The 24,307-nt window shown below is 55.2% G+C and overlaps 2 protein-coding genes across 3 annotated transcripts; one reads left to right on the plus strand and one right to left on the minus strand.

Annotated features, from left to right (window-relative positions):
* Nucleotides 1-1,466: 1,466 nt before the first annotated feature.
* LOC141042947 (uncharacterized) lies at nt 1,467-2,690 on the minus strand. The gene is made up of 3 exons (XM_073511857.1): nt 2,483-2,690; nt 2,055-2,251; nt 1,467-1,616 (listed from the first exon to the last, which is right to left on the minus strand). Exons 1-3 carry the CDS (start codon nt 2,688-2,690, stop codon nt 1,467-1,469), a joined length of 555 nt encoding a protein of 184 aa, XP_073367958.1.
* An 18,848-nt stretch (nt 2,691-21,538) lies between these two features.
* Nucleotides 21,539-24,021, plus strand: LOC109781126 (uncharacterized). Of its 2 annotated transcripts, none has more exons than XM_020339715.3 (3): nt 21,539-21,848; nt 21,996-22,124; nt 23,675-24,021. In XM_020339715.3, the coding sequence occupies exons 1-3, from the start codon at nt 21,556-21,558 to the stop codon at nt 23,868-23,870; spliced, it is 618 nt and encodes a 205-aa protein (XP_020195304.1). In that variant the 5' UTR covers nt 21,539-21,555; the 3' UTR covers nt 23,871-24,021. The 2 variants fall into 2 exon arrangements, with proteins under 2 accessions (XP_020195304.1, XP_020195305.1); XM_020339716.3 differs by having other exon boundaries at nt 21,999-22,124.
* Nucleotides 24,022-24,307: the final 286 nt, after the last annotated feature.

Genomic DNA, 24,307 nt, shown 5'->3' on the forward strand with positions numbered 1-24,307 from the left:
CGCCGAATAGCTTCACGCGGCTGGCGCGGTGGTTGGACGCGGGGCCGGATCGGCTCCATGACTGGCGGGTTTCCGCCGCTCGTGCTGGCGCCAAGATGGCGCTCAGGTTCACAATGTCTTTGCATCCGGACCTGTCGCTGGACGCGTTGATGGGTCGGCGAGCCGGCTCGGAGAGCCAGCTGCAGGCGGAGGCCGGCCGGATTGCTGCTCGGGCCAGCTACATCGCCGGGTTCGCCTTCCATGACGAGTTCCGGCCGGAGCGGGCGGAAGACGGCGGAGTCGTGCCTGCTGACGACTACGGCTTGCTTCTGGACGACCCGGAGGGCAGCTCTGAGGAGACGGACGTCTACCATGACGCGGACGCCGGGGAGGAGGATACCGGCACCTCAGCGGACCCGGGAGCTGCATGTTCCGGCTGCGGGAATGCCTGATTTTTAACTTAGTAGAAATTTCTGTTAGGTAGCAGGTCGACCCACCCACTGGGGGTTAACTGGGTGTAATGAACTCTGGCCTTAGGCCTGTTTCTGAATTTACGATGTATGAGCTTTGTGAATGTTTGGGCTTTTGCTTTCCATTTTTGAGCCGTTTTCCTGCACTCTCCAATCCTGGGCTCCCCCCCCCCCCCCCCGCGAGTCTGACGGCCGAGGCTCCGGTCCATGACAAGGGGTTCGGCCTTTGAGAGGAGCGTGCAATACTTAGGCTTTCCAAACATTGAGTGCGAGCGAAACACCCACTGGGCCGGCTGGCAGCGATCCGGCGGGGCCGGGTTGGCGAGCAGCCGGTCGTGCGGCAACTTAAAGTGGTGAGGCCGGGTTGAGCAACCCGGCGGTATGCAAAAACTTCATGGATGCCTGCGCTCTTGCTTTCCGTATTGGGAGCCATTTTTTCGCAACTTTCCCCCTTTGGTTCCCCCCCCCCCCCCCCCCGCGAGTCTGACGACCGAGGCTCCGGTCCGTGACAAGGGGTTCAACCTTTAAGAGGAGCGTGCGATACTTAGGCTTTCGAAATGTTGAGCGTGAGCGAAACACCCACTGGGCCGGCTGGCGGCAATCCGGCAGGGCCGGGTTGGCGAGCAGCCGGTCGTGCAGCGACTTAAAATGGCGGGGCTGGGTTGGGCGACCCGGCGGTTCTTGACTTAGTGTTCGTGGTGCGCTAGTGCTTTTGGTCTCATGTGCTTGCCAGCCAACAGCCGAAGCCGGTTCTGCGGCTTAGGGCGAAGTGAGAGGCCGTGGCGATCCAACGCGTCAGGAGCCGCTAAGGAGAACGGCGGGTGGCCAAGCCGGCCAGCCCCCGAGTCCCCGGGTCGAGCGAGTCGACCTGGCGATCGGGTTGGTTTAAGAGGAAAGCAATGCACAAAAGTAGGAGACACAATAGGTTGGTCGCAAAAGGGCAGCCCCCGAGCGTCATTCAGGGATCCCATAGTTTTCAGATGATTACAAAAGGCAGCGATACATATGTGCACACGGCTAACTGTAAAACAGGCGGAGGAGCTCTGCATTCCATGGCCGGGTTGTTTCTTCGCTGGCGGTGTCCCTCTTGCGCTTGTTTGACTTGCGGGCATCGATGAGGCAGTACGCGTTGCGGTCGCGCAGGGCCTTGCTGACGATGAAGGGGCCCTCCCATGGGGAGGACAGCTTGTGCTGGCCGGACTGCTCTTGGACGAGCCGGAGGACGAGGTCTCCCTCTCGGAAAGCGAGGGGCTTGATCTTCTTGCTGTGGTAATGCCTCAGGCCTTGCTGGTAGATGGCTGAGCGACTGAGCGCTAGGAGACGTGCTTCTTCAAGCAGGTCGACGCCGTCTTCGCAAGCTTCCTTGGCTTCGGCTTCCGTGTACATCGTGACGCGCGGCGAGTCGAACTCGACGTCGGTCGGGATGACGGCTTCTACTCCGTAGACGAGGAAGAACGGGGTGAACCCGGTCGACCTGTTTGGCGTGGTTCGGAGACTCCAGAGGACGGCTGGCAACTCGTCAAGCCAACTGCCGGGTGAACGGATGAGTGGCTCGACGAGTCGTGGTTTGATGCCGGATAGGATGAGGCCATTAGCCCGCTCGACCTGGCCGTTGGACCGCGGATGCGCGACGGAAGCCAGGTCGAGGTGGATGCCGGAGACGGAGCAGTACTGCGCGAGCGCGCCCTTGGCGAAGTTGGTGCCGTTGTCCATGATGATGCTGTTTGGCATGCCGTAGCGCACCGCGATGTCCTTGACGAATCGAACGGCCGTCCGCCCGTCCAGCTTCCTGATCGGCCTTGCTTCGATCCACTTGGTGAACTTGTCCACTGCCACCAACAAATGCGTCATGCCGCCTCGAGCGGTCTTGAAGGGCCCTACCATGTCGAGTCCCCAGATCGCGAAGGGCCAGGCGACCGGGATGGTTCGGAATGCCGACGCCGGCTGGTGGCTGCGCTTGTTGAAGCGCTAGCATCCCTCGCACTTGAGGTCGAGTGACTCTGCGTCTTCGAGGGCCGTGGGCCATTAGAAACCATGGTGGAAAGCCTTGGCCACCAGGGACCGTGAGGCGGCGTGGTGCCCGCACTCGCCCTGGTGTATGTCGAGGAGAATCTCAATGCCCTTGTCTTGCTCGATGCAGCGCTGGAATACGCCGGTGGAGCTGTGCTTGACGAGCTCGTTGTTGATGATGCTGTAGGCGGACGCCCGGCGCTGCACTTGCCAAGCTTCAGTCTCGTCCATGGGGAGGACCCTGTTCTCCAGGAACTCCGAGATGGGCAGGGCCCAGGATGGTGTCGTCGCCACGGCGATGACGGCCACTATTTCGGGCTCTGGGGTGGCAGCCCCCGAGCTGGGTTCAGCAGCCCCCGGGTCAGACACGGCAGCCCCCGGGTCAGGTTGGAGCAGTCTCCGGGTCGGGTTGGGGCGTGGCCGGGTCGGCTGGAGCAGTCTCCGGGTCGGGTTGGGGCGCGGCCGGGTCGGCTGGAGCAGTCCCCGGGCCGGGTTGAGGCGCGGCTGGGTCGGCTGGAGCAGTCCTCGGGCCAGGTTGAGGCGCGGCCGGGTCGGCTGGGACGTGGATGGACTTGGAGTCCGGAGAAGGCTTGACGGACGGCTTGTGCGGATGCTCGAGGGAGACGCCGGACGGAATGGACTGTCGGGACGATGTGATCTTGGCGAGCGTGTCGGCCGCCTCATTCTCTACGCGCGGGACGTGGAGGAACTCACAGCCCGCGAAAAATCCGGACAGCTTGCCATGTTGGAGTCGTGGGCGTCCCACTCGCCGGAGCACTGCTGCACCACCAGGTCCGAGTTGCCGTAGCACAGGATGCACCGGATGCTGAGTTCCTTGGCAAGCCAGAGGCCGTGCACAAGGGATTCATACTCGGCGACGTTGTTGGAGGCGGCAAAGTGGATCTGCAGTGCGTACTTGAGCCGGTCGCCCCTGGGGGAGGACAGCACGATGCCGGCCCCTAGGCCGAGTCGCATCTTCGAGCCATCGAAGTGCATGCGACAGTGCGTCGAGTCCGGCGGCGGTAGGTACTGGGTCTTGGTCCAGTCGACGAGGAAGTCGGCCAAAGCTTGGGACTTGATCGTAGTGCGGGGCTCGTAGAGGATGGTGTGGCCGGCTAACTCGAGAGCCCACTTGGCGGTCCGGCCAGAGGCATCCCGGCACCCGATGATTTCGCCGAGAGGGGCCGTGCTGACCACGGTGACGACATGCTCTTGGAAGTACTGCTTCAGTTTCTTGGCGGTGAAGTACACGTCGTAACACATCTTCTGGTAGTGTGGGTAGTTCTCCTTCGAGGCGAAGAGCAGCTCGCTCAGGTAGTAGACGGGACGTTGGACGGCTTGGACCTTGTCGTTCTCTGGTCGCTCGACCACCATCACCGTGCCGACCGATCGTGAGGTTGCGGCGATATAGAGCAACAGCGGCTCCTTCTCTGCCGGTGCGGCCAGGACTGGTGCGGTGGAGAGCATGCGCTTGAGATCCCGGAAAGCCTTGTCCGCCTGGTTCTTCCACTCGAACGGCGTTGTCTTCTTCATCAGCTGATATAGGGGCAAGGCCCTCTCGCCCAGCCGGCTGAGAAACCGGCTGACCGAGGCCAAGTAGCCGGTGAACTTCTGGACATCGCACAGCCGAGCCGGCTTGCACATGCGCTCGATGGCCTTGATTTTCTCCGGGTTTGCCTCAATGCCGCGCTCCAAGATGAGGAAGCCGAGCAGCTTTCTGGCCGGGATGCCGAAAACACACTTTTCGAGGTTGAGCTTGACCTTGTAGTCGCGCAGGTTGGCGAAGGTCTCCTTCAGGTTGTCGAGGAGCGTGAGGTGCTGCTTGGTCTTTACCACGATGTCGTCCATGTAGACGTGGATATTGCGGCCAAGTTGCGGCATCAGGCATTTCTGCATGCAGCGCTGGAAAGTGGCGCCAGCGTTCTTCAAACCGAATGACATGGTGATGTAGCAATACGCCCCAAAGGGCGTGATGAAGGACGTCTTCAGGATATCGTCTGGGTCCAGCTTGATCCGGTGATAGCCGGAGTAAGCATCCAGGAAGGACAGGAGCTCACACCGAGCAGTGGAGTCGATGACTTGGTCGATCCGCGGGAGGGCGAACGGGTCTTTGGGGCAGGCCTTGTTCAGGCTGGTGTAGTCGATACACATGCGCCAGGTCTTGTTCTTCTTCAGGACGAGGACTGGGTTGGCCAGCCACTCGGGGTGAAATACTTCCATGATGAAGCCGGCCGCCAAAAGCTTGGCGACCTCTTCACCGATGGTCCTTCTCTTCTCTTCAGAAATACGTCGCAGGGGTTGATGGACGGGCTTGGCGTCCTTGCGGACGTGGAGTTTGTGCTCGGCATACTTCCTCGGGATACCGACATGTCCTTTGGAGTCCATGCGAAAATATCTCGATTCTCACGGAGGAAGTCAACGAGCTCGCCTTCCTATTTGCTGTCGAGGCGGGCGCCCGCGACAACGTACTTGCTGCAGCTGGGGTCTTCCGGGTTCAGCTTCACCTTCTTGGTCTCCTTGGAGGGCTTGAACGTGGCCTTGTCGGCCGGCTCCTCGGCCGGGATCGGCGTGGCCGACGCTGCTTGGGCCAGGGCGATGATCCGGTCGAGCTGGCGCCGCTCCTCGGCTACGACCAGCGACTTGGCCAGCTTGGCGCCGTCTCGGGCGCACTCTATGGACTTGTGGTAGTCGCCGGTGACGGTGATGAGGCCCTTCGGACCCGACAGCTTCATCTTCAGGTAGGCGTAGTGGGGAACCACCATGAATTTGGCAAGCGCGGGCCGGCCCAGCAGCGCATGGTACGCGCTGGACAGGTCCACCACCTCGAACCAGATCGGCTCGCATCGGAAGTGGCTGCTGTCGCCGAACAGGACGTCGAGCCGGACCCGACTGATCGGAGAGCAGGAGAGGCCGGGAACGATGCCGTGGAAGACCGTCTGGGGTGGCTCCAGGTCCTTGGCCTCGAGGCCGAGCTTGGTCATGGTGTCGCGGTAGAGGATGTTGATGCTGCTGCCGCCGTCGATGAGGACTCGGGAAAACTTGCATGTGCGCCGAGGTGCGACGATGGTGGGGTCAAGGACGAGGGCATAGCCACCCGGATTCTGCATGACGGCCGGGTGGTCCTCCCGGGTCCAGGTAACCGGGCGCTCCGAGCAGTGCATGTATTCCGTCTTGGCCGGGATGACGGTGTTCACCTCCTGCTGAAGGAGGCGCTCGCTACGCTTGTCGTCGCCGAGGCTGGTGAAAACGATGTAGGTTACGTTCTGGGCCGGATAGGCGTCGTCGCGCATCGCGCCGCCAGCTGGCGGCGGGGGAGGGGGCGGAGGCGGCTGTCCCGCTCCTGGAGCCGGGGCCGGAGGAGGCGGGACGTCACCCCTCATGATGTGCTTGGTGATGGCGCACTGCCGAAGCGTGTGCGTGGACGGCCTCGCGCCACTGTGGTGCTTGCAGGGAGCGTCGAGCATCTCCTCGAAACTCATGGCGGATTGCCACGCCGTCTTGCCGGTCTGCCGGCGTTTGGCAGCCGGGTCGGCTACGGGCGCCTGCTCGGCGGCCGCGACAAGCCGGTTGTCGTAGCGCTGGGCCGATTGGTCGGCCTTGCGCTTGTTGTTCTGCTGGTTGTGCTGCTGCCGGCTTCCTTCGTCGGCCGGCTTCGGGGGGGGGGGTACCGGCTTTGCTTTGCCGGCTTCATCCAGCGCCACCTGGATCTTCATGGCGGAGTCAGCGTTGGCGTACTTCTCCGCCCTCACCATGAGCGCGGCCATGGTGGCCGGCTCGGAGCGCAGGAGCTTGTGCTTGAGGAGGGTGCCGTCCCGGCACCCGTTGACGAAGTATTGGATCGCTTGGACTTCGTGGACGCCCTCGCAGCTGTTTCGGAGCTCGGTCCAGCGTGCGAGGTACTCGCGGCCGGTCTCCGCCGGACCCTGCACGCACATGGCGAGTTGACTGGGGCGGCCGAGTCGCTTGTACGTGCCGGTGAAGTTGCGCATGAAGGCTTGCTCGAAGTCGACCCATGCGTTGATGCTGCCCTCCGGCAGACTGTTCAACCAGGTGCGGGCCGACCCCTGGAGCATGAGAGGCGCGTAGCGCACGACGAGGCGGCGGTTACCGCCGGCGATGCCGATGGCGGTGGTGTAGTCGGTGAGCCAGTCCTCCGGCTTCACGGTACCGTTGTACTTGGGGGTGTCGCGGGGGAGCGTGAACCATTTAGTAAAGGGCTCACCCCGGATGCGTGGCCCGAAGCACGCTGGTCCGACGGGGCCGGTCTCCTTCATCTCTTGGGAGAGGGCGAGTCGGTCGAGGCGGTGACGGGCGTCGGTTTTGTCGATGGCGCGCAGGCCCAGCCGGTCGGTGACCGTGCCGCGGGGGGCCGGGTCGCCTCCAGTCAGACGCCCGCTGGGTTGGAGCAGAGGGTCGAGTCGGCGTCGGACCTCCGAGGCCGGCTGGTCGCCCAAGCCACCGGCAGTCGTTGGGGCGGGGTTGCGCCGGGTGCGGGTGCGGCCGGAGTGCGCCTCGCCGGGTGGCGAGGATGCCGTGTGCTGGATGTCGCCGGGTCCAGCGATGCGGGCGTAGCCGGATCCGGCCGGCTTGGCGAGTTTGTTGAGGCGGTCCTGCTGTGCGTTGCCCACGGCGAGGAGGTCGTTCACCCTCTTGAGGCGGTCCTGCAGCTCTTCGCCTGCGAGCTGGTCCAGGCCGACCGCGGCCGCCTGGGCAGCGCGCATGTTCTTCACGGGAGTCTCGTAGATGGGAGGGACGGCGCCGAAAGCACGCCCGACCGCGCCGCCCCGGGTCCGCATGTCGGTGACCCGGCTTGGCTCGGGCGTGGCAGGTGTGAATCCGTAGGCGGCGTTGCGCTCCAGCTGAGCGGAGTCGAGGCGACACTGCGTGGCGGCGAGCGTCTCGGTGAGGTCCAGCAGGCGCTGACGGTCCTCGGCGAGGCGAGTCCGGGCCTCGGCGATGTTGGAGGCGTCGATGTCGGTGCCGATGGGGACACGAAGGCTCTGCATCGTGGCACGCAGCGGGTTGGACGGGCTGGCCCGCTTCGCTGCGGCCTTGGCTTCGGCGGCCTTCCTCGCCGCGCTCGACGAGGTAGAGGCGCCAGTGTAGGTGACGAAGACCTCCACGCGAAGGTCCATTGCCCCGGCGGAAGTGCCGCTGCCGAGGGAAAGAGGGGAGTCGGAAAATTCAAGTACCTCGCTGGGGTACTGGTCGACCGTAGGCGCGTCGGAAATGCGCAGCGCGGTGAAGGAGGCGGCGAGTGCGTCGATGACATCGTCCGCCAGCGTGACGGGCTCGTCGGAGTCGGAGAGGAGCCCCGTCTGAAGCATGCTCCCGGCCAGGACCTCGAGCTGCCCCACGGTGGGCGCCAACTGTCGTGGGGGGCGCACGGTAGATGCCAAGGGATGGCTAAAGAGAGGAGGAGGCTCGAGGGCACTGGTGGGCTCCAGAGGCGAGGTCGGCATGAGCGAGCGCGGGACGCAAGACATACCTAGGTTCGAGGCTCTCCGGAGAGATAACACCCCTAGTCCTGCCGAGTGTAGTTGATATGTATCAGAACATAGTTGCTCCTAGAGCTGTATGGAGGAAGAAGGAAGGCTGGCCAAGGCTTAGGCTGCTCCCCCTCCTCGGGTGTTGCTTGCTAGGTGTGTGTGAGTGAGTGGGTGTCTTTCGTGCTAGTCGCCTGTGCGAGTGAATGAGTTACCCGTGTGCATGAGGGCTCCTGGGGGATTTTATAGGTCAACTCCCCAGGGGTACAATGGTAATGCTACAAGGCCCGTAGGGCCGGGTTGTCAACGTCCGGGAACCCGGTGCTGGGACCCGCCGGGTACCAGCCCTCGCCAGGTTCCCCGGGCGTGGGACCCGTCGGGTACGGGGGCACTGTTCACCATCTTGTCAATCATCAGGGAGTAGCCGAGTCGAGTCGGCTATAGTGGCGCTCCGTCAGGTCGCCGCTAGCTGGCGTCATGGGTGACGACGATTTCTCCGTGGCCACGCCAGCCCCGGTCAGGAAGTAGGTGGGGGGCACTGTTGCCATGCCCGGTTGACCAGAGGCATGGGTGGGGCACTGTTGCTTTGGTCATAAGTTGGTGGAGACTCGTCCCATAGTACGGCTGGGATGGGACGGCCACTGACCCTTGGCAGGGTTGGAGAACACGACAAGGGTGGAGCTGGCTTGTTGGAGAAGTCTTGGTGCGCCGGGCTCGGCTGTCTTGAGCTGGTTGTTGGGGCCAAGTTAAGGAGTCTGGCTGGGTCGAGGATGAGGCCGGGTCGAGGGGCTTGGCCGGGTTCAGCGACCCGGCCAAGCGTGAGCCGGCTCGAGGGGCGATGCTGGCCCCGATGTTTTTGAAAAGGATCCGGATTCCGTTGCCTGCCCGGGGCTCATCCCCCCGACAGTGGCCGACCTCTGTACATCGTGCAATCATAATCTCATACATGGTATCAATTTTTAGGTTCTAACCCTAGTCTTCCGCTGCCGCCGCTGCGCTCCTCCGCGCCGCCGCCACCGCCCCCACCTAGCCGCCGCCGCTTGCGCGCCTCCCGCGCCGGCCGCCGCTCGCGTGCCATCCTAGCCGCTGCCCCAATCGCCCGCTAGCCCCGCATCCCGCCCGCCTCGCCAGCCGCTGCATCCCACCCGCTAGCCGCTGCATCCCGATCGCTAGCTCGATCCAGCCCGCTAGCCTCGCAAGCCGCTGCATCTCGCCCGCCAGCCTCACAAGCTGCTGCATCCCGCCCGCTGGCCACTGCCCCGATCGCTAGCTCCGCTTGGATCGTACAGCCACATCGTCCGCCGCCGCCAGCCACTTCCGAGCCGCCAGCCAGCCACTGCTGAGCCGCCAGGCGCCGCATCTCTCGCCTGAGCCGCCGAAGCCGCCGCTACACCCGAGCTGCCACAGCCGCCTCACCATTGCCATGTCGTCCGTCACGTCCTCTGCGTCCACCAACTCCAACCCATTCGCCGACTCCAACCCTCCCGACGTGAGCGACATCTGCAACCTGAACATCTTCGAGCGGGTGCCAGTTCGTCTCTCCCAGGCGGATCCCTCCTACTACACGTGGAAGACGTACTTCTCCCTCGTGTTCCGAGAGTATCATCTCATCGACCACGTGGACGGCACCGTCGACTCCAGCCTCGTCCCCGAGTACCATGACTGGTCCACCATCGACACTACGATCATCCGCTGGTTGTTCCTCATCATCTCGCCGGACCTCTTCCAGACGGTCGTGGCGGACGGAAACGAAGCCTGCGCCGTGTGGACCAAGCTGAACGAGCTCTTCACCGACAACCAGCTCCAGCGTCGCGTTTTTTTGCAGCAAGAGTTTTTTGGGTGTCACCAGGACAACACCTCTGTCGACGACTATTGTCGCCGCCTGAAGACTCCCTTTGACGAGCTCCATGATATTGGCGCGAAGATCGATGATGACCTCCTCCTCAGCACGCTCACCGCCGGGCTCAACGAGGACTTCGGCAACGCCGCGGCGAACCTCGGCCTCATCCCCAACCCATCCTTCGCCAAGTTCGTTGCGTACCTCCGCTTGGAGGAGCGGCGGATGAAGCAGGTGAAGGCGCGGGCCATCCACACCGCTCTCGCCGCCGGCACCACCCGCGGCGCCTCCGCATCGCCTCCAGCCGCCCCATCCGTGCCCCCGCTGCAGCGCCACCCGGCGCCACCGCCGTACCCGGCCACCCAGCAGCCGGGGCTGCTCCCGCTGCCCTATGGGCCGCCTGCCCCTCCCTCCCCTCCTGCCGAACGGCGCCGCCGGGGGCCGACGCGGTGGGGGCCGACGCGGCGGTTAGTAGCAGCAGCCGCAGGGCGCCGGCCAGCCCCGTCAGCAGCAGCAGCAGTTCCAGGTGCCCCCTCCGTGGGCCTCCGGCTCCAACCCATGGACTGGTGTCGTTCATACCTACACCATGGCGGTTCCACGGGCTCCTGCACCGACCCTTCCCGTGCCGCGCCCGCCGGTGCATCGGGCGTACTACGCAGATCCGCAGCCGTACGGAGGATACCCACTGCCGCAGCTGAGCGGCGCCTATGGTCTCCCTGCGGCCCTGCGGCTGCCCTCGCCGGCCCTGCCACCGGCGCCTTGGGATCCGGCGCTCCTCACCGCGCTGGACACCGCACCTACGCCGAACGACTAAACTGGAGGCGGTGATTGGTATATGGACACCGGGGCTACGGCTCACATGTTTGCTCATCCTGATAATCGTGCCTCCTTCACTCCCGTCACCATCGACCGCCACATCATTGTCGGCGACGGTTCCACCCTCCCTATCACACATGTCGGGCACACTTCTTTTCCTTCTAATTTCATGGCTATTACTTTGTCTAACATACTTGTGTCACCTCATCTTATTAAGAACCTTATTTCCGTTCGTTGTTTAACTCGCGAAAATCCTGTTACTGTTGAATTTGACGAGCTTGGTTTTTGTGTCATGGACACTCGAACCAGGATGGTACTTCACCGATGTGACAACCTCGACGAGCTCTATCCGGTGCATCCGCCGTCCACCTCCACCACTGCACTGGTTGCTCTCTCCGCCGGTGTCGATCTCTGGCACGCTCGTTTGGGTCATCCCAACCCCGTCACACTTTGTCATATTCTTAGCGCCCGCGGCCCCCTCGGCGCCCGTGGCGCCCCCGGCGCCTGTGGTCGGTCCGGTCACCCGCGCCCGAAAGGGCGTTTTTCGCCCGAGCTCGCGCTACGCCTCGGATGACTACGTCCATGCGGCGTCCACCTCTGAGCCGTCACCGTTGCCGTCCTCCATTCGAGCCGCTCTTCGATACCCGCTCTGGATGGCTGCGATGCAAGAGGAGTTTGACGCCCTGTTGCGCAACCGGACGTGGCAGCTTGTTCCCCGTCCCCGGCACGTCAACGTGATTACCGGGAAGTGGATCTTTAAACACAAGCTCCATCCTGATGGTACCCTTGATCGCTATAAAGCGCGCTGGGTCGTTCGTGGCTTCCGACAGCGTGCTGGCATCGACTTCACCGACACCTTCGCTCCGGTCGTCAAGCTCGGCACGATACACACGGTTCTCCACCTTGCGGTCTCCCGTGCTTGGCAGGTGCACCAGATGGACGTCTCCAACGCCTTCCTCCATGGTCACCTCGAGGAGCAGGTCTTCTGCCAATAGCCCACCGGGTTTGTTGACCCGACGCTTCCCGACCACGTGTGCCTACTTTCACGGTCCCTATACGGACTCAAGCAGGCTCCGCGCGCTTGGTACCAGCGCATCACCGCGTTTCTCCACGAGCTTGGGTTCCGCTCTACCTGCTCGGACGCTCGCTCTTTGTCTATCATCAGGGCTCTGACACGACCTACTTGCTGCTCTATGTCGACGACATCATCCTGACGGCATGTACGGCTGGTCTCCTCAGTCAGCTCACGGCTCGTCTTCGCGCTGAGTTCGCCATCAAGGACTTTGGTCCTTTGCACTACTTCCTCGGTGTCGAGGTGGTGCGCCGTCCGGATGGCTTCTTCCTTCATCAGCGGAAGTACGCTCACGAGCTCCTGGAGCGCGCCGGCATGCTTAACTGCAAGCCCGCCGCTACGCCTGTTGATACGAAGGCCAAGCTTTCTGCCACGGATGGTTCTCCTGCTTCGGATGCTGCTTTCTATCGGTCTATCGTTGATGCTCTCCAGTACCTCACTTTGACTCGACCGGAGATCCAGTATGCCGTGCAGAAGGTGTGTCTTCATATGCATGCTCCTGGAGACGTTCACTGGGGCTGCCGTCAAGCGGATTCTCCGCTATATCTGTGGCACTATGGATCTTGGCGTCACGCTTCACGCCTCCGCTGACACCGCCCTCACCGCCTACTCCGATGCCGACTGGGCGGGCTGTCCTGACACTCGTCGCTCCACTTCGGGCTATTGTGTACCCTCACTTATCTCTTGGTCGTCCAAGCGACAGCCTACGGTCTCCCGTTCCAGTGCTGAGGCTGAGTATCGTGCGGTGGCCAATGCCGTCGCCGAGTGTTCATGGCTTCGTCAGCTGCTTCAGGAGCTCTCTTGAGCAATACATCGTGCAATCATAATCTCATACAAATAGAAACCCCCTGCGTGTACCCTCCGCAAAGGGTACGCTCCCCTGACCCCGAGTGCCTTTCGAAACATTATCTTCGTATCAGAATATAAGACGTGTTGGTAGGCTATTTTAGCCAAAAAAATGTCTTATGTTTTAGTACGGGGTAGTATTTTTTTTTTGACGCTTAGTACGGGGTAGTATACTAAACTAAAGATAGTAAACATGTTTCCAGCACAATTGTGAGGGATATGATGCTGGTTCTCTTCTTGAAATTTTAGCCAACTAATAAGCCCTACCAGCTCATGCTTTTCTTTCTGTGATGACTTTAGCTTGTTTTGACAAATGATACTTAAAACTATTCCCTTTGTCTCATAATATAAAAGCGTTTTTATCACCGGGAGTATCTACTTCTCTCATCCACCTTGAGCTGCGGGTGTAGTTTTTCTATCTATTTGCTGCATTATTACTTGGTCCAAAACTCGGTGGCGAAGCAATCTTTGCCGGGAAACCATAGTGCAAGGACCTTTCTCTGCTGGTCCTGGCAGATATGGTTGACGTCGGTGGGGGTCACAGTCGATGAATCTCGCAGATAATGTCTCGTGGAACCGCACGAGCTTTATAAACCATGCCGTCTTCCCGGATCCTGCTGACCTGGTGGCTAGAAGGTTCAGAAACGCTACCTAGTGGACTAATGGCTTTTGACGTTTCGGTGAGAATCTTCGTCCCCAACCCCATGGACGTATCCTCCCAGGATCAACTTTTTCTTTTGCACGTTGCCACCACCCTTCACCTCCCACACTTTGGCCCTGTTTGGTTCGGCTGTGAATTTCTAAAAGCAGCTGTGTAAAATCTGCTATGAAAAATCTAATGTGAAAAAGATGTAGGTTATTTGGCAAACCAGCTGATACAGCCTTTTTAGATTTTGGCCCCCAGCGGAATCAGATTTTGGAAAACACGTCCTGGGCTGGTTCCGCTTTTGGTTCAGATTTTGGCAGCGGATTTCTGAAATCGGATTCTGCTGGGTTCGCCCTTTGGTTCAGATTCTGCTGCGCGGCGGCGAAATCCATCGATAAAAGCTGAACCAAACAGGGCCTTTGTCTGCCACAGATGGGCGTAAGACCATGCATGACATGAAGTACAACGACGAAAGATTAGGAGGGTAATCATGGAATGCAGACAAGAAAAGCACTACTCTTTCCGTTTCTAAATATAAGTTTTTTTAGAGATTTCAATATGAATTACATACAGATATATATAGACGTACTTTATAGTGTAATTTCATTCATTTTGCTCTGTACGTAGTCTATATTAAAATCTCTAAAAACGAAGGGAGTACTGAATTGGGAAAAAAAATCTTTGCCGAAAGGTACGTACCGTTTTTTTGAGTAACCGAAAGGTACGTACCTACATGTACTAAAACAGTGTGCAATGGATTGGGCTGGATCCGGAATTTGGACCGAGTGAGGCCCTTCTCAAGTGCATGCCCACGTGCTTGGACCGCGACAGAGACTATTCCGGGGCGGCGGCGAGGAGGAAACTAGTAGTAGAAAGAAAGAAAGGTAGTGAGTGGCATGCACTAAAAAACACGAGCCACATATTGAAACTTCTCCTCGTGGACATGGAGTATTTGATCCCGTGCTTCTTCTAAAGATTATACTCCTACTTACACTGTGGTAGTTCCGGTGCTTGTCCTCTTTACGGGAGCCGAGCAGCCACTAACTTGTTTCACTCCAGACCCCAGTGAAAGTGGACCTCTGGATCATCTTGGTGGTTCCACAAGGGCAAGTGCGTTTCTTCTCTTTTTTGACTATCGTCGCTGTCGATGCTTTCTCGTGCTTGTATGGGATGGCAGCAACGTCCGGTACGGTTTTTCTTCACTTCCCTCGACGTACCCCGGGTGCCGAGAAGCACTCCATTTTCAATGCTCGTGCTGCTGCATCTGCATGCATGGTCTGTTCCTTAGAGCATCTACAGTCGGACTTACGAAATCCGGCACTCTATACACCCTTGGACATGTCCGGTGTGTCCGTGGACAGTGACCGGGCAGTTCCTAAATTCACACATCTACAACCGCGTATCTCATATTCGGCACTCTATATCCATACAAATTCATCAAATGTAGTACGTATATCATGAAATGATCAAAATCGACATAAAACGGACATATAAACCGATACGAAACGGATATAATTCACATAAACATCATCAGAAGATCACCAAACAGGCAAAATTCACACAGTTCAACGACCTGACACATTCTAACTAGATACTAGAGCTAGATTATATAAAAGAGAGGGTCGAGCTTCACCACTTCCTCGCCGGCCCTTTGCCCTTCCGGTCACCGGCGCTGCTGTAGCCGTCCGCGGCAGGAGGTGGGTCGATGTCGGAGCCGTCGGAGTCGGACCTGTCGGAGGAGGAGGAATCGAAGATGACGATGTAACCGTGCAAGCACCAAACGATGCGGGCCTGCTTATGCTTGAGCTTGGCCACCCTCGTCGCCTCCGCACCTCCCACTCGGACTGCTCAATGTCGAGCCGGAGCTGCTTGGCGTTGATCCTCCGGAGCCTCCGGGCGTCCGTCTCCGCTGTGGTAAAACGACGGCACACCCATTGTAAGAGACGCTCCTCCTCGTCGGGCACCGGCATCACGCGGGAAGGGCGAGCGGACTACGCAGCTGCGTCGTACGCGCCCCCCATCTCCCTTGCCCTCTGCCTCTCACGGTGGGCGGCGCGTGCCTCCGACTCCAGAGTCCGCATCCTCGATACCGGCGGAGCGGGCACTAGAACCCACCGCTGCCCGCCCGGAGCAGTGGCCAGAGGTGGAGGAGGCCGTCGGGCGGGCGGCGCCGATTGGGCATGCCTCGCTGATCCGCGCGCGGGGCGGGAAGTCTGGGCTCGGCTTTGCGGCGCCGGACGACAAGTGGCGTCGCACCTGACCCGGAGCTGCTGCCCGCATTGATCGACCCGCAAGCGCTAGAGCGCGATACGAAGTGCCAGCTCGTCCTCGCCTCCAGAGCTGTCGTCGGAGTAGCTGCCGGTGCTGGACATGCTCGCCGGCACTAAGGATTGTACGGATTGGAAAAAAGGGAGCATCGGGAGCGGAGTGAAGTGATCTAGGGTTTACTCCGAAGGGGGATTTTGTGGGGTCGGGATGGGCCAGCGGTGGGCCAGGCTGACATGGCGGACGCCCGGCCCACCTCATATCCACCGTACATTTGGGCTGGATATGAGGGGTGCCGGTCAGCTCGAACATTTGCCGCGGTTTGAGAGCCTTAGTTGGGTCGTATTTTGTGACCGGACGGCCTAAACCGACGTTTAAGACGTGTTTGAAAGGTCCGGCTATAGATACTCTTACCTCATTACCTCAAACAACTATAGGAAATAGGACCATGCGTTTTCCTGGAAGAATGAAAAACAACTATAGAACGATACCAACGATGACGCAAGGACGTGTATTTCTTTTTCTTTTTCTATTGTGCGGAAGGACGTGTATTTCTTCTTAAAGACGTTTATTCCGCAAGAAGTCTGGCTTAGTCATATGTGCTATTTCATACCTTGTAATGGTTCCACGGTGGTGGCATTTGGTTGTGCTCTGCTTAATTCGTAAGAATTGATTGTGTGCATCGCGGGTTCCAACCTCCTTTTCGAAAAAGAAAAAAAAAAAAAAACGTTTTACTCGCCGACAGCCTACAGTTGCCCATGTAGATTAACACAAACGACCGGCAATACAAAATGGACGTCACCGGCTGCGATTCTTTTGTCTGGTGTATGTTCCTGGCAGTTTCCAGGCAAATAGCAAATAGCGATGTTTGATTGCGAAAACTCATTGGCGTGGACGAGCTCGCCTGGTCACGTTATCACGAGCCGTCCGCTCTTTCTAGGATATGCATCATACGCTGTATTGCTTGGCATGTACGCGCCTCATTTAATGCCTATTATGGACGGGAGGAGCTGACGTTGTGCCGATTGTGCAAACGGCAAGTAACGCCGGTTATGGGTTGTAGATGGGCTGGGATCGGCCACCAACTTCATTTTACTCCACTTCGGGCTGGGATTTGCCACCAACTCCATTTTACTCCCTGCAAAAAAAAAACTCCATTTTACTCCACTTGTCGCTCTCTCACGGCCGCTCAGTCTCTGCCAAACGATCCCTCAAAAATGTTCCGCGAGCATATTAGTCTCAATGAGCTACTACCACCCAGGAAAAAAACAAAAAGTTTATGACAAAATCCAAAAAATCTGTTTTTTCTTTATTCTCTTTTGCAAAATCACTATCAACTAAAATACAGCTGCGCTAAATTTGTCAAATATGCATGAGTATCACTGAGATCACAGGTTCATGCAAGATTTGAACATTCTTCAAAGTTCATTTCAAAAAAATTATCAAACCTGTGCCCCACCCCCCCCCCCCCCCCCCTCCAAAAAAACAATTCAAATTGCCCTCCCAACAACCACATCACAGACACAGCTTTGGATTCCCATGTGGAGAGACATATATAGAATTGGCTGAATCAACACCTTGTACTGACCAAAAGCTGATCATAAAAAAAATGTTCAGAAAAAAGGAGGTTCGTCGATCAGCATTTGAGTGCATTACTCTTCATACACAATATAGCTAACAAGTCATTTAGAAGATCCACGTACTTGCTAGTTCCATCCTAATAAAAAGTACTCCCTCCATAAAGAAATATAAGAGCGTTTAGATCACTAAACATACCGTCCAAACCCTCACAAGGTGATGAACAAATTGCACACTACATAAGCATTGACGATAACACTCATTCCTCATTGTCTTCTAGAGCAGCCCGTAACGCATTGTCAGCCACAATTTCGGTGCTCATCATGCAAACGAAATACCTCAAAAACAGCTATTTGCTGAGAAGTGGCCAAGTTTTTCTGCAGATTTCAGAGCCAAAATAGCATCCAAGCTCTGGCTGCTGAAATTCTCATCCAACAATTTTATGAAAGAAGTAAGAAAGTTAAACAGACTATGAAGCTTTCATCAATGACCACATCATCTTATCCCCATCTTACTGCCTGATTGCATGAAGCATACACATCCCAGACTCGTCCCTGCAAAAAAGGGCATAACATTTGAATCTTCGTCAGGTCTCCAGAAGTAAAACTTATGACATACACAGGTCTGTGATAAAAATGTCCATTTACCTAGTGAAAACATCGTGCGTTATCTGTCAGGCCCCTTATCTGAAGATCGACAACAACCATCTTCAGTTAACTGCAGGTTATCGCTTCAGCTGTTGATTCAAACTCCACCGTCTGAATCACATCCAACGATGCTGGCCTCCACTTATCGATTCGCGCCAGAGGCAGCTGCTGAGAGATGTTGATCTTTCATCGGACAGCAGCCGTCGCGTCAAGGATCGCTGTTGATCGTCCAACAACTTCACCTTTCAGTTCACTTTCTGTTTTGTAATTGCTATAAAGCCAGGATTTGGAGATCGGTAGAGGCATCTAGAGTTGTAATAGGATTAAACCCCAGCCGCCGTGACCCGGCTGGCTCAACCTGTTCCTCTTTGAGTGCTACAAACCCTAAGCAAAGTTCCTCAACTCCCTTCCTGTTCTTGATGTTTATCTGAATTTGAGTGTAGTTGGGAAATCATCTAGCTCAGGCTTCACATTATCTTGGGGAAGCTGCCCTTCCATCTGTCAGCTAGACAATGTCATTTCGCAAAGAACTCACTATAGGCAGCTGAATAATGCAGTGAATCTGTGAGACAGCCTCCTGGTGGATCATATGCCGCTGCACTCCTCCAGCAACTTGAGCACACAATAAGTCCAAAACATGAATCTCCTTCTTCAGCATATCCCACATGTATGCAGCCCATCCATGATCTAGAATGACAGGAACAAAAAACAACAAAAATAAACCTTGTATGAGTCTTTCATCATGGGAAAATAAACTATTTACTGAAGACAATAACACCGGCTCATACCATCTGGTATCCTGTGATATCATGATTTGTGTGTGCAAGTTTAAGTTGTACGGGCTTGCCCCCGACTCCCGTGTCGCTCCCGAGGAGTAACCTAGTGCCGCCACCAGCAGCACCCCCGGCCAGCACCTCTCCGCCACCAGGAGCCGCGGCGGCGGCGGCCCGGCTGCGCGGTCTCGTCTCGCGGCGGCGCGTCTCCTGCTCGGGAGCCGTCAGCCTACTGAGGCGGCAGATCCCGGCGGCGCGGCTGCTTCGGTGACGGCGGATCCGGGCGACGCAGCTCACCTCCGCGGGGCGGTGGCGGATCCGGACTGACCCATCGCCTCCCTCCCGCCTCCGCCATCGCCGTAGCTCAGAGTTGCTCGCCTCGTGCGGCGGCTGAAGAGATAGATTTTTTTTTTACTATAAGTGTCGGGAGGTGGGCGGTGCGGGGTGGAAACGAAACCGCCGTTTGTGTGACGGGCCGAACGGTCGCCAAACGTTATCCATTGTCAGCCGCGGCACCGTATGTTACTGTTTGACTACGATCGCATTCAACATATGAACCGACACGCCCTTGTCCCATTGGTACACGTAGTGAGAGCGGGCGAGCTCGTCCGCTCCATCGCCACTCTCTGTTTGATTGGTGCTAATCTACGATAGCAGTGTATATATGGGAACACAGCGAACTAAATCGACAAGGACGTACGACATCAAAAGTGAGCACCTGCAAATAGTGTCCCTCGAATTGGGTCACTGCTAGAGGCTGTGCTTGTCATGTTAATGTTCACAAAGTTAAATGATGGGAATAGAAAGGTCCCAAACTCTCACTCATCGTGTGTGCCTACCAGACTAGCTAGATCCACATATGCGCCTAGCTTCTACGGCCTCAGTGGGGTCCTGGTTTCATAAATAGGAAGCGCTTTTCCATTTCTTGACCTGGGATGAAAGGTTACTCTGCCAAGACAGCACTCATCTTGGGGTGAGCTTTCCTATGCTTTCAGCAATTAACCTCCACACTTGGTTAGTCATTGTTTATTTTAGGCATGATAACTGGTAAGGGCATGGACTATGAAAGCATTACTAGACGGTGGTGTCATGTCCTCTATGAAGCCATCGTTTCGTATATATATTCCCTCCGTTTCTTTTTACTCCGCATATAAGATTTGTTTGAATTCAAACTAAGCAAAGTTTGACCAAATTTACATAAAAAATATCAATATTTACAATAATAAAATTATATAGTATGAAAATTAATTTCATACGCATCTAATAATATTGGTTTCATATTGTGAATGTTGATATTTTTTAATATAAACTTAGTCAAACTTTATATTTTATAAAGTTTGACTTTGATCAAATTTTATATGCAGACTAAAAAGAAACGGAGGGAGTAACTATCAGCCAACATAAGCATCAGCAGCCCATAGGTCTCTTGTTTCTTCCTCTGGCTTACTTTTCCCATTTATTTCACTTTTCCTTCCTCATTCACACACCCATTTACCAGGAGATAAACAATGGGCTGCTGCTAATTCACCCCTTTTTTTTCTTTTTCTCTAGCATTTTCCCTGAAGCACCCGCCTCTTCTGCAGGCGACACTAGTACCCTGCGAGATAGCCATTCCTGACACCCGAGCCTAGCTGGCTTGCGGAGCACCCAGTTGGGGCGACACATTGGCTATGCCCTAACTAGTACACCAGAGGCGCGTTCCTGCTTGTTTCATGAGAGAAAATGTTAAATAAATAAATAAGGGGCAATGTTGAGTTGCCTTTTTTTTAAAGGATTCGGTGGCTTTCATTTGGACCATTAATTGACATTCAACGGCCGTCTTGTAGCCCGCAAATGCTATCCATACCCCTTCGCCTGCCGCGACCTTCTCCTTTCCGGCCACCCTCCAGCCCAGGTCGGATTGCCTGCTGCCACCACCAGAGGCTGGCGGCGCTACCGCACCACCTCGCCGCGTCCCCTCTGTCGGGGTGTCGCACCTCCCCGACAATCCCTCTAAACCCCTACCTTCTCCGGCGTTGGCGTTCGCTCCTGCACCCCGCACCCGAACTGGTCAAGTCTCGAACCTGCTCCCGCCGGCGATGCCACGAAGAGAATGGTGTGAATACGGGAAATATGATAAATGACACGTCACTTCTCACTCAAAACAGTCATCATGAGAGAAAATGTAGGAATCGAAAAAATATCAGTTGCATGAGGATAAGCAAAACCCCCAAAAAACAAATCTTGACCCTTAGCGCAGGCATTTGGTAGTTAAAAAACATCATTTTTTTCTCGGTGTATATACAGGAGGTATGATAAATGACATGTCACTCCTCACTCACACAAGTGGTTTGGGCCACCTGTCGGTGACATATGATGGGGAATTTTATCTAAAGCTTTGCTAAACTAACACATGACATACATAAGACATTAGTTGTTGCATGTGGCCATCGGAAAAGAATGCAAGTAGTATAGATTACAACATGTCAACATCTGGCAAGCTCAGGCCCCAAAGCAAAGGAGGTGGGAATACATTCATGGGCAAGAAATGGAGAGAGATAACAGTTCAGAGCTATTCGAGTTTTGGTGGCAATAATAACAGATGGATACAACAAGAGCAAACTAGAGGTTTGCTGCCAAAAGGAAAATGAAAAGAGCAAACTAGTTATAGTTGACGTTTCAAAGACTCGCCTTGACGCAGTCTCTGTTGCTTACTCATACTATATTCGTCGAGGCACAGCGCCCGTCGTCGCTGTCGATCGACATTGCACACCTAACATTCCGTTGTATCCATCTCCGTTCGCCTCGGCGAGCATCAGTAGTAGGCGAAGCGTACGTGTAACCGCGCGCCTGCGATTTGTCAGAGCTGAGCCGTGCCCCCCATGCACAAACAACGAGACAAGACAATAGGGCCATACGTGGGCGTAGCAGGCAACAATTCGAAACGTGCGGGTGCTGCTGTCGCACATACTGCTACTTGCACAGCGTAGAGACGGCGCCCGCGCGCGCCGAAGCTTCCGCTGAGACGGGACCAGCAGGAGGAAGCTCGCCGCGAAAGCCCGGCGCCCAACGACGTCGCGCCGCTATAAATATACGACGCCTCGCCCGCTTGTCGTACTAGCTCCCCATGCACTGATCCATCGGCATACGCATGGCGGTAGCTGGAGTCGGGACAGCGTATCGCTTTCGCTTCCACCCGCACGGCGCCGGCGTCGGCCGCTCGATGGCGTTTCCCCCGCCGCCGGGATCCGGCTGCCCGTACAGCTCCGGAGCCCCGTTGAGCTCTCCCGCCTTCGGTGCGGCCACCGGGCCCGGGGTGCTTCAGCAGCAGCTGGATGTCCTGGACTACTTGTCCGACGACGGCGGGGTGCCCGGCACGGTCGGCGCGCCGCTGCCGGTTGAGGCGGCGGTCGTGCCGGATGTTGGCTACTGTGATCATACGAGGTGAGTTTATATGACTCAGTTCGTGCATGCATGCCAAGACCAAGATGCACATTGTGATGTGAATCAAGTCGCATATATGCACAAACACAAGAGCGTGCAGAGTTTTGATCGGATCGGTTTGGGGATTGTTCTGGGCATAAATTTCAGTAGGGCGTCCGCGGTGGCGGCGAGCGGCAAGATCGCGTTCCGGACGAGGTCGGAGGAGGAGATACTGGACGATGGCTACAAGTGGAGGAAGTACGGCAAGAAGTCTGTCAAGAACAGCCCTAACCCAAGGTACCCAAAACTAACGAATAAATTACATCCAAAAAAAAACTAACGAATAAATTTAATTTTGGATTGAATTGGAAAAGTTTAGCTCAAGGGTGCAGGAAGGGGTTAATTGGCATGGACTATAGCTCTACCCAAGTGTGTGATGACCATACGTTTGGGTGAAATAGCTAAAATTTTAATGTGTTTATTTCTCCAGTTATCTTCCATGGTTCATGATTTCCAGCCAGTAGTTTCACTGGCCTAGTTTCTAGGTCAGCTGGTATGGACCAGCCTGATGCGGTAGCTGATGGAACAATTCTGTTGCATTTTGCTTGGTTCTTGCTTGGCTAAGCATTCTTAAAAAAGGAAGAAAAAAATCCTAGCTTGTTGATGGACCCTTTAGGTTTTCCCAAATGATAATTTATTTGTTCTTATAATTAGTTCATCAAATCCACATTTAGATCCGTGACTTTAGTTCGATGATGTTTGACCCGATTTGATCGTGTTTGGATGTGACCAATTAAAGAAAAACGGATTGTATATGATGAGATTTAGTGTTTGAAGTAGCTAGGAAAAAAGATGATGAATTCTCGGCAAAAAAGAAAAAGAAGATGAATTCGAGGTCTCAATTTGCTATTCTTCTGTCGATCCAGAAATCCCTGTTTGTTAAGCCGTCTAAGATGTACAATCAAATGTAAATTGCTCGAGAAATCCTTATCCTCGGTCGCCTGAGTTGTACAATATCTAATGTAAGTTGCACAAAAATATGTGTAATTTCAGGCTAGGAAATGTGTGACTGCTCAATTGCGAAATTAGACTTTTTGAGTGTTCTTACTAAACAACAAATTTTCATCCGTTTCGAAAAAAAATTCAACACAAAATTTACACATAATTTCAATTGGTAACCATCTGAGTTATTGTTGGGTTCTGATCCTAAAGCTTGTAGAGTTGACCGAGGTATAAATAAATCTTGATCGGCATAGCCTTTGGACATCTACATAGAAATCTCAATTGGTGCAAATTATTGTTGTCTAACATATGTGTCTAGTTCCACGATTTTATTTTATTTTGCGGAAGTGTCTAGTTCTACATTGTAATGAGACAAATTGCTGTTTTATGTTTTGTGAAATTTTCGTAAAACTTTTGTGTAGCACATGGTTCCCGTTGCATCTTTTATGATGTCATGAGCTTTGATTTTACAATAAATTTTTGAGGGGTGAACACTAAAATCTACCAGAAATATGTCACTAAATATTTGAATCTTGTTGTACACGTTTACCATGTCTATATAAACAAACTTACACTTGATCCATCAATCAGTTAGGATTTGTTGGCAAGTCTTAAATTTCCCCTATTAGTTCTTTGCCAGAAACAAATATTACTTCTTATAGAGGAAAAATAACCTCTTACTTTTTCTTAGTGTAAATCTCTTGCTATGAGAGCAATGGGCTAGCAAATTTCTTGCTTCTTAGGCCCCTCAGGACCTCATTGTCCATGGCCTCACAACAGTCTTAGGTGCGTCCTCAATAGCCTAAGACTTTATTTAATCTAAATTTCATTTATTATCACTGCAGGAACTACTACCGGTGTTCAACGGAGGGGTGCTACGTGAAGAAGAGGGTAGAGAGAGATAAAGACGACGCAAACTATGTAGTGACGATGTATGAGGGGGTTCACAACCATGCGAGCCCTGGCACAGTTTACTATGCTGCTCAAGATCCTGCTTCGGGGCGCTTCTTTGTTACTGGGACGCATCACCTAGCTCCTTGATCAAACACTGGATAACATTTGGCGTCTGATTGGTCTTCCTAGAATGAAACTTAATGGAGTTGCTTGTAAAGTTGTGCAATACCTCTTTTAAGTGTACATGTCTCATATTTTAGAGAGTAGATCAATCACTAAAAAAAATACACTTCCGTGATGATACGTGTTTGTCACAGTAGGTCGCGTTTTTTGTCATGCATGTACATCCATGACAAATTTATGACAGAATCAAGATAGTCATACATGTGCTGTCGTAGAAGTGTTCCATGACATTACCAAAATTATCATCACGGAAGTGTCCACTTCCATGACGATAAATCGCGCGTCACAGAAGTGCTTTCGTCAAGGGTGACCGACACGTGGCATCCACCGTAACGGAACGCCGTTAAGCTATCGGGTCGGGTTTTGGGTCCGGTAACCCGTTAACAGCCCCGACCAATGGG

Source organism: Aegilops tauschii, chromosome 3, assembly GCF_002575655.3.
Source record: "Aegilops tauschii subsp. strangulata cultivar AL8/78 chromosome 3, Aet v6.0, whole genome shotgun sequence".
NCBI lineage: Eukaryota > Viridiplantae > Streptophyta > Magnoliopsida > Poales > Poaceae > Aegilops > Aegilops tauschii.

Bases quoted from the DNA above. Each gene is read 5' to 3' on its own strand.
- LOC141042947 (XM_073511857.1), bottom strand. From the start codon at position 2,690: ATGGACGAGACTGAAGCTTGGCAAGTGCAGCGCCGGGCGTCCGCCTAC. The intron at 2,252-2,482 runs GTTTCTAATGGC...AGTGGATCGAAG, and splicing joins GGCCAAGGCTTTCCACCATG to CAAGGCCGATCAGGAAGCTG. The intron at 1,617-2,054 runs GTCGAGCGGGCT...TCCCCATGGGAG, and splicing joins ATCCGCGGTCCAACGGCCAG to GGCCCCTTCATCGTCAGCAA.
- LOC109781126 (XM_020339715.3), top strand. From the start codon at position 21,556: ATGGCGGTAGCTGGAGTCGGGACAGCGTATCGCTTTCGCTTCCACCCG. The intron at 21,849-21,995 runs GTGAGTTTATAT...CATAAATTTCAG, and splicing joins GGCTACTGTGATCATACGAG to TAGGGCGTCCGCGGTGGCGG. The intron at 22,125-23,674 runs GTACCCAAAACT...TTATCACTGCAG, and splicing joins AAGAACAGCCCTAACCCAAG to GAACTACTACCGGTGTTCAA.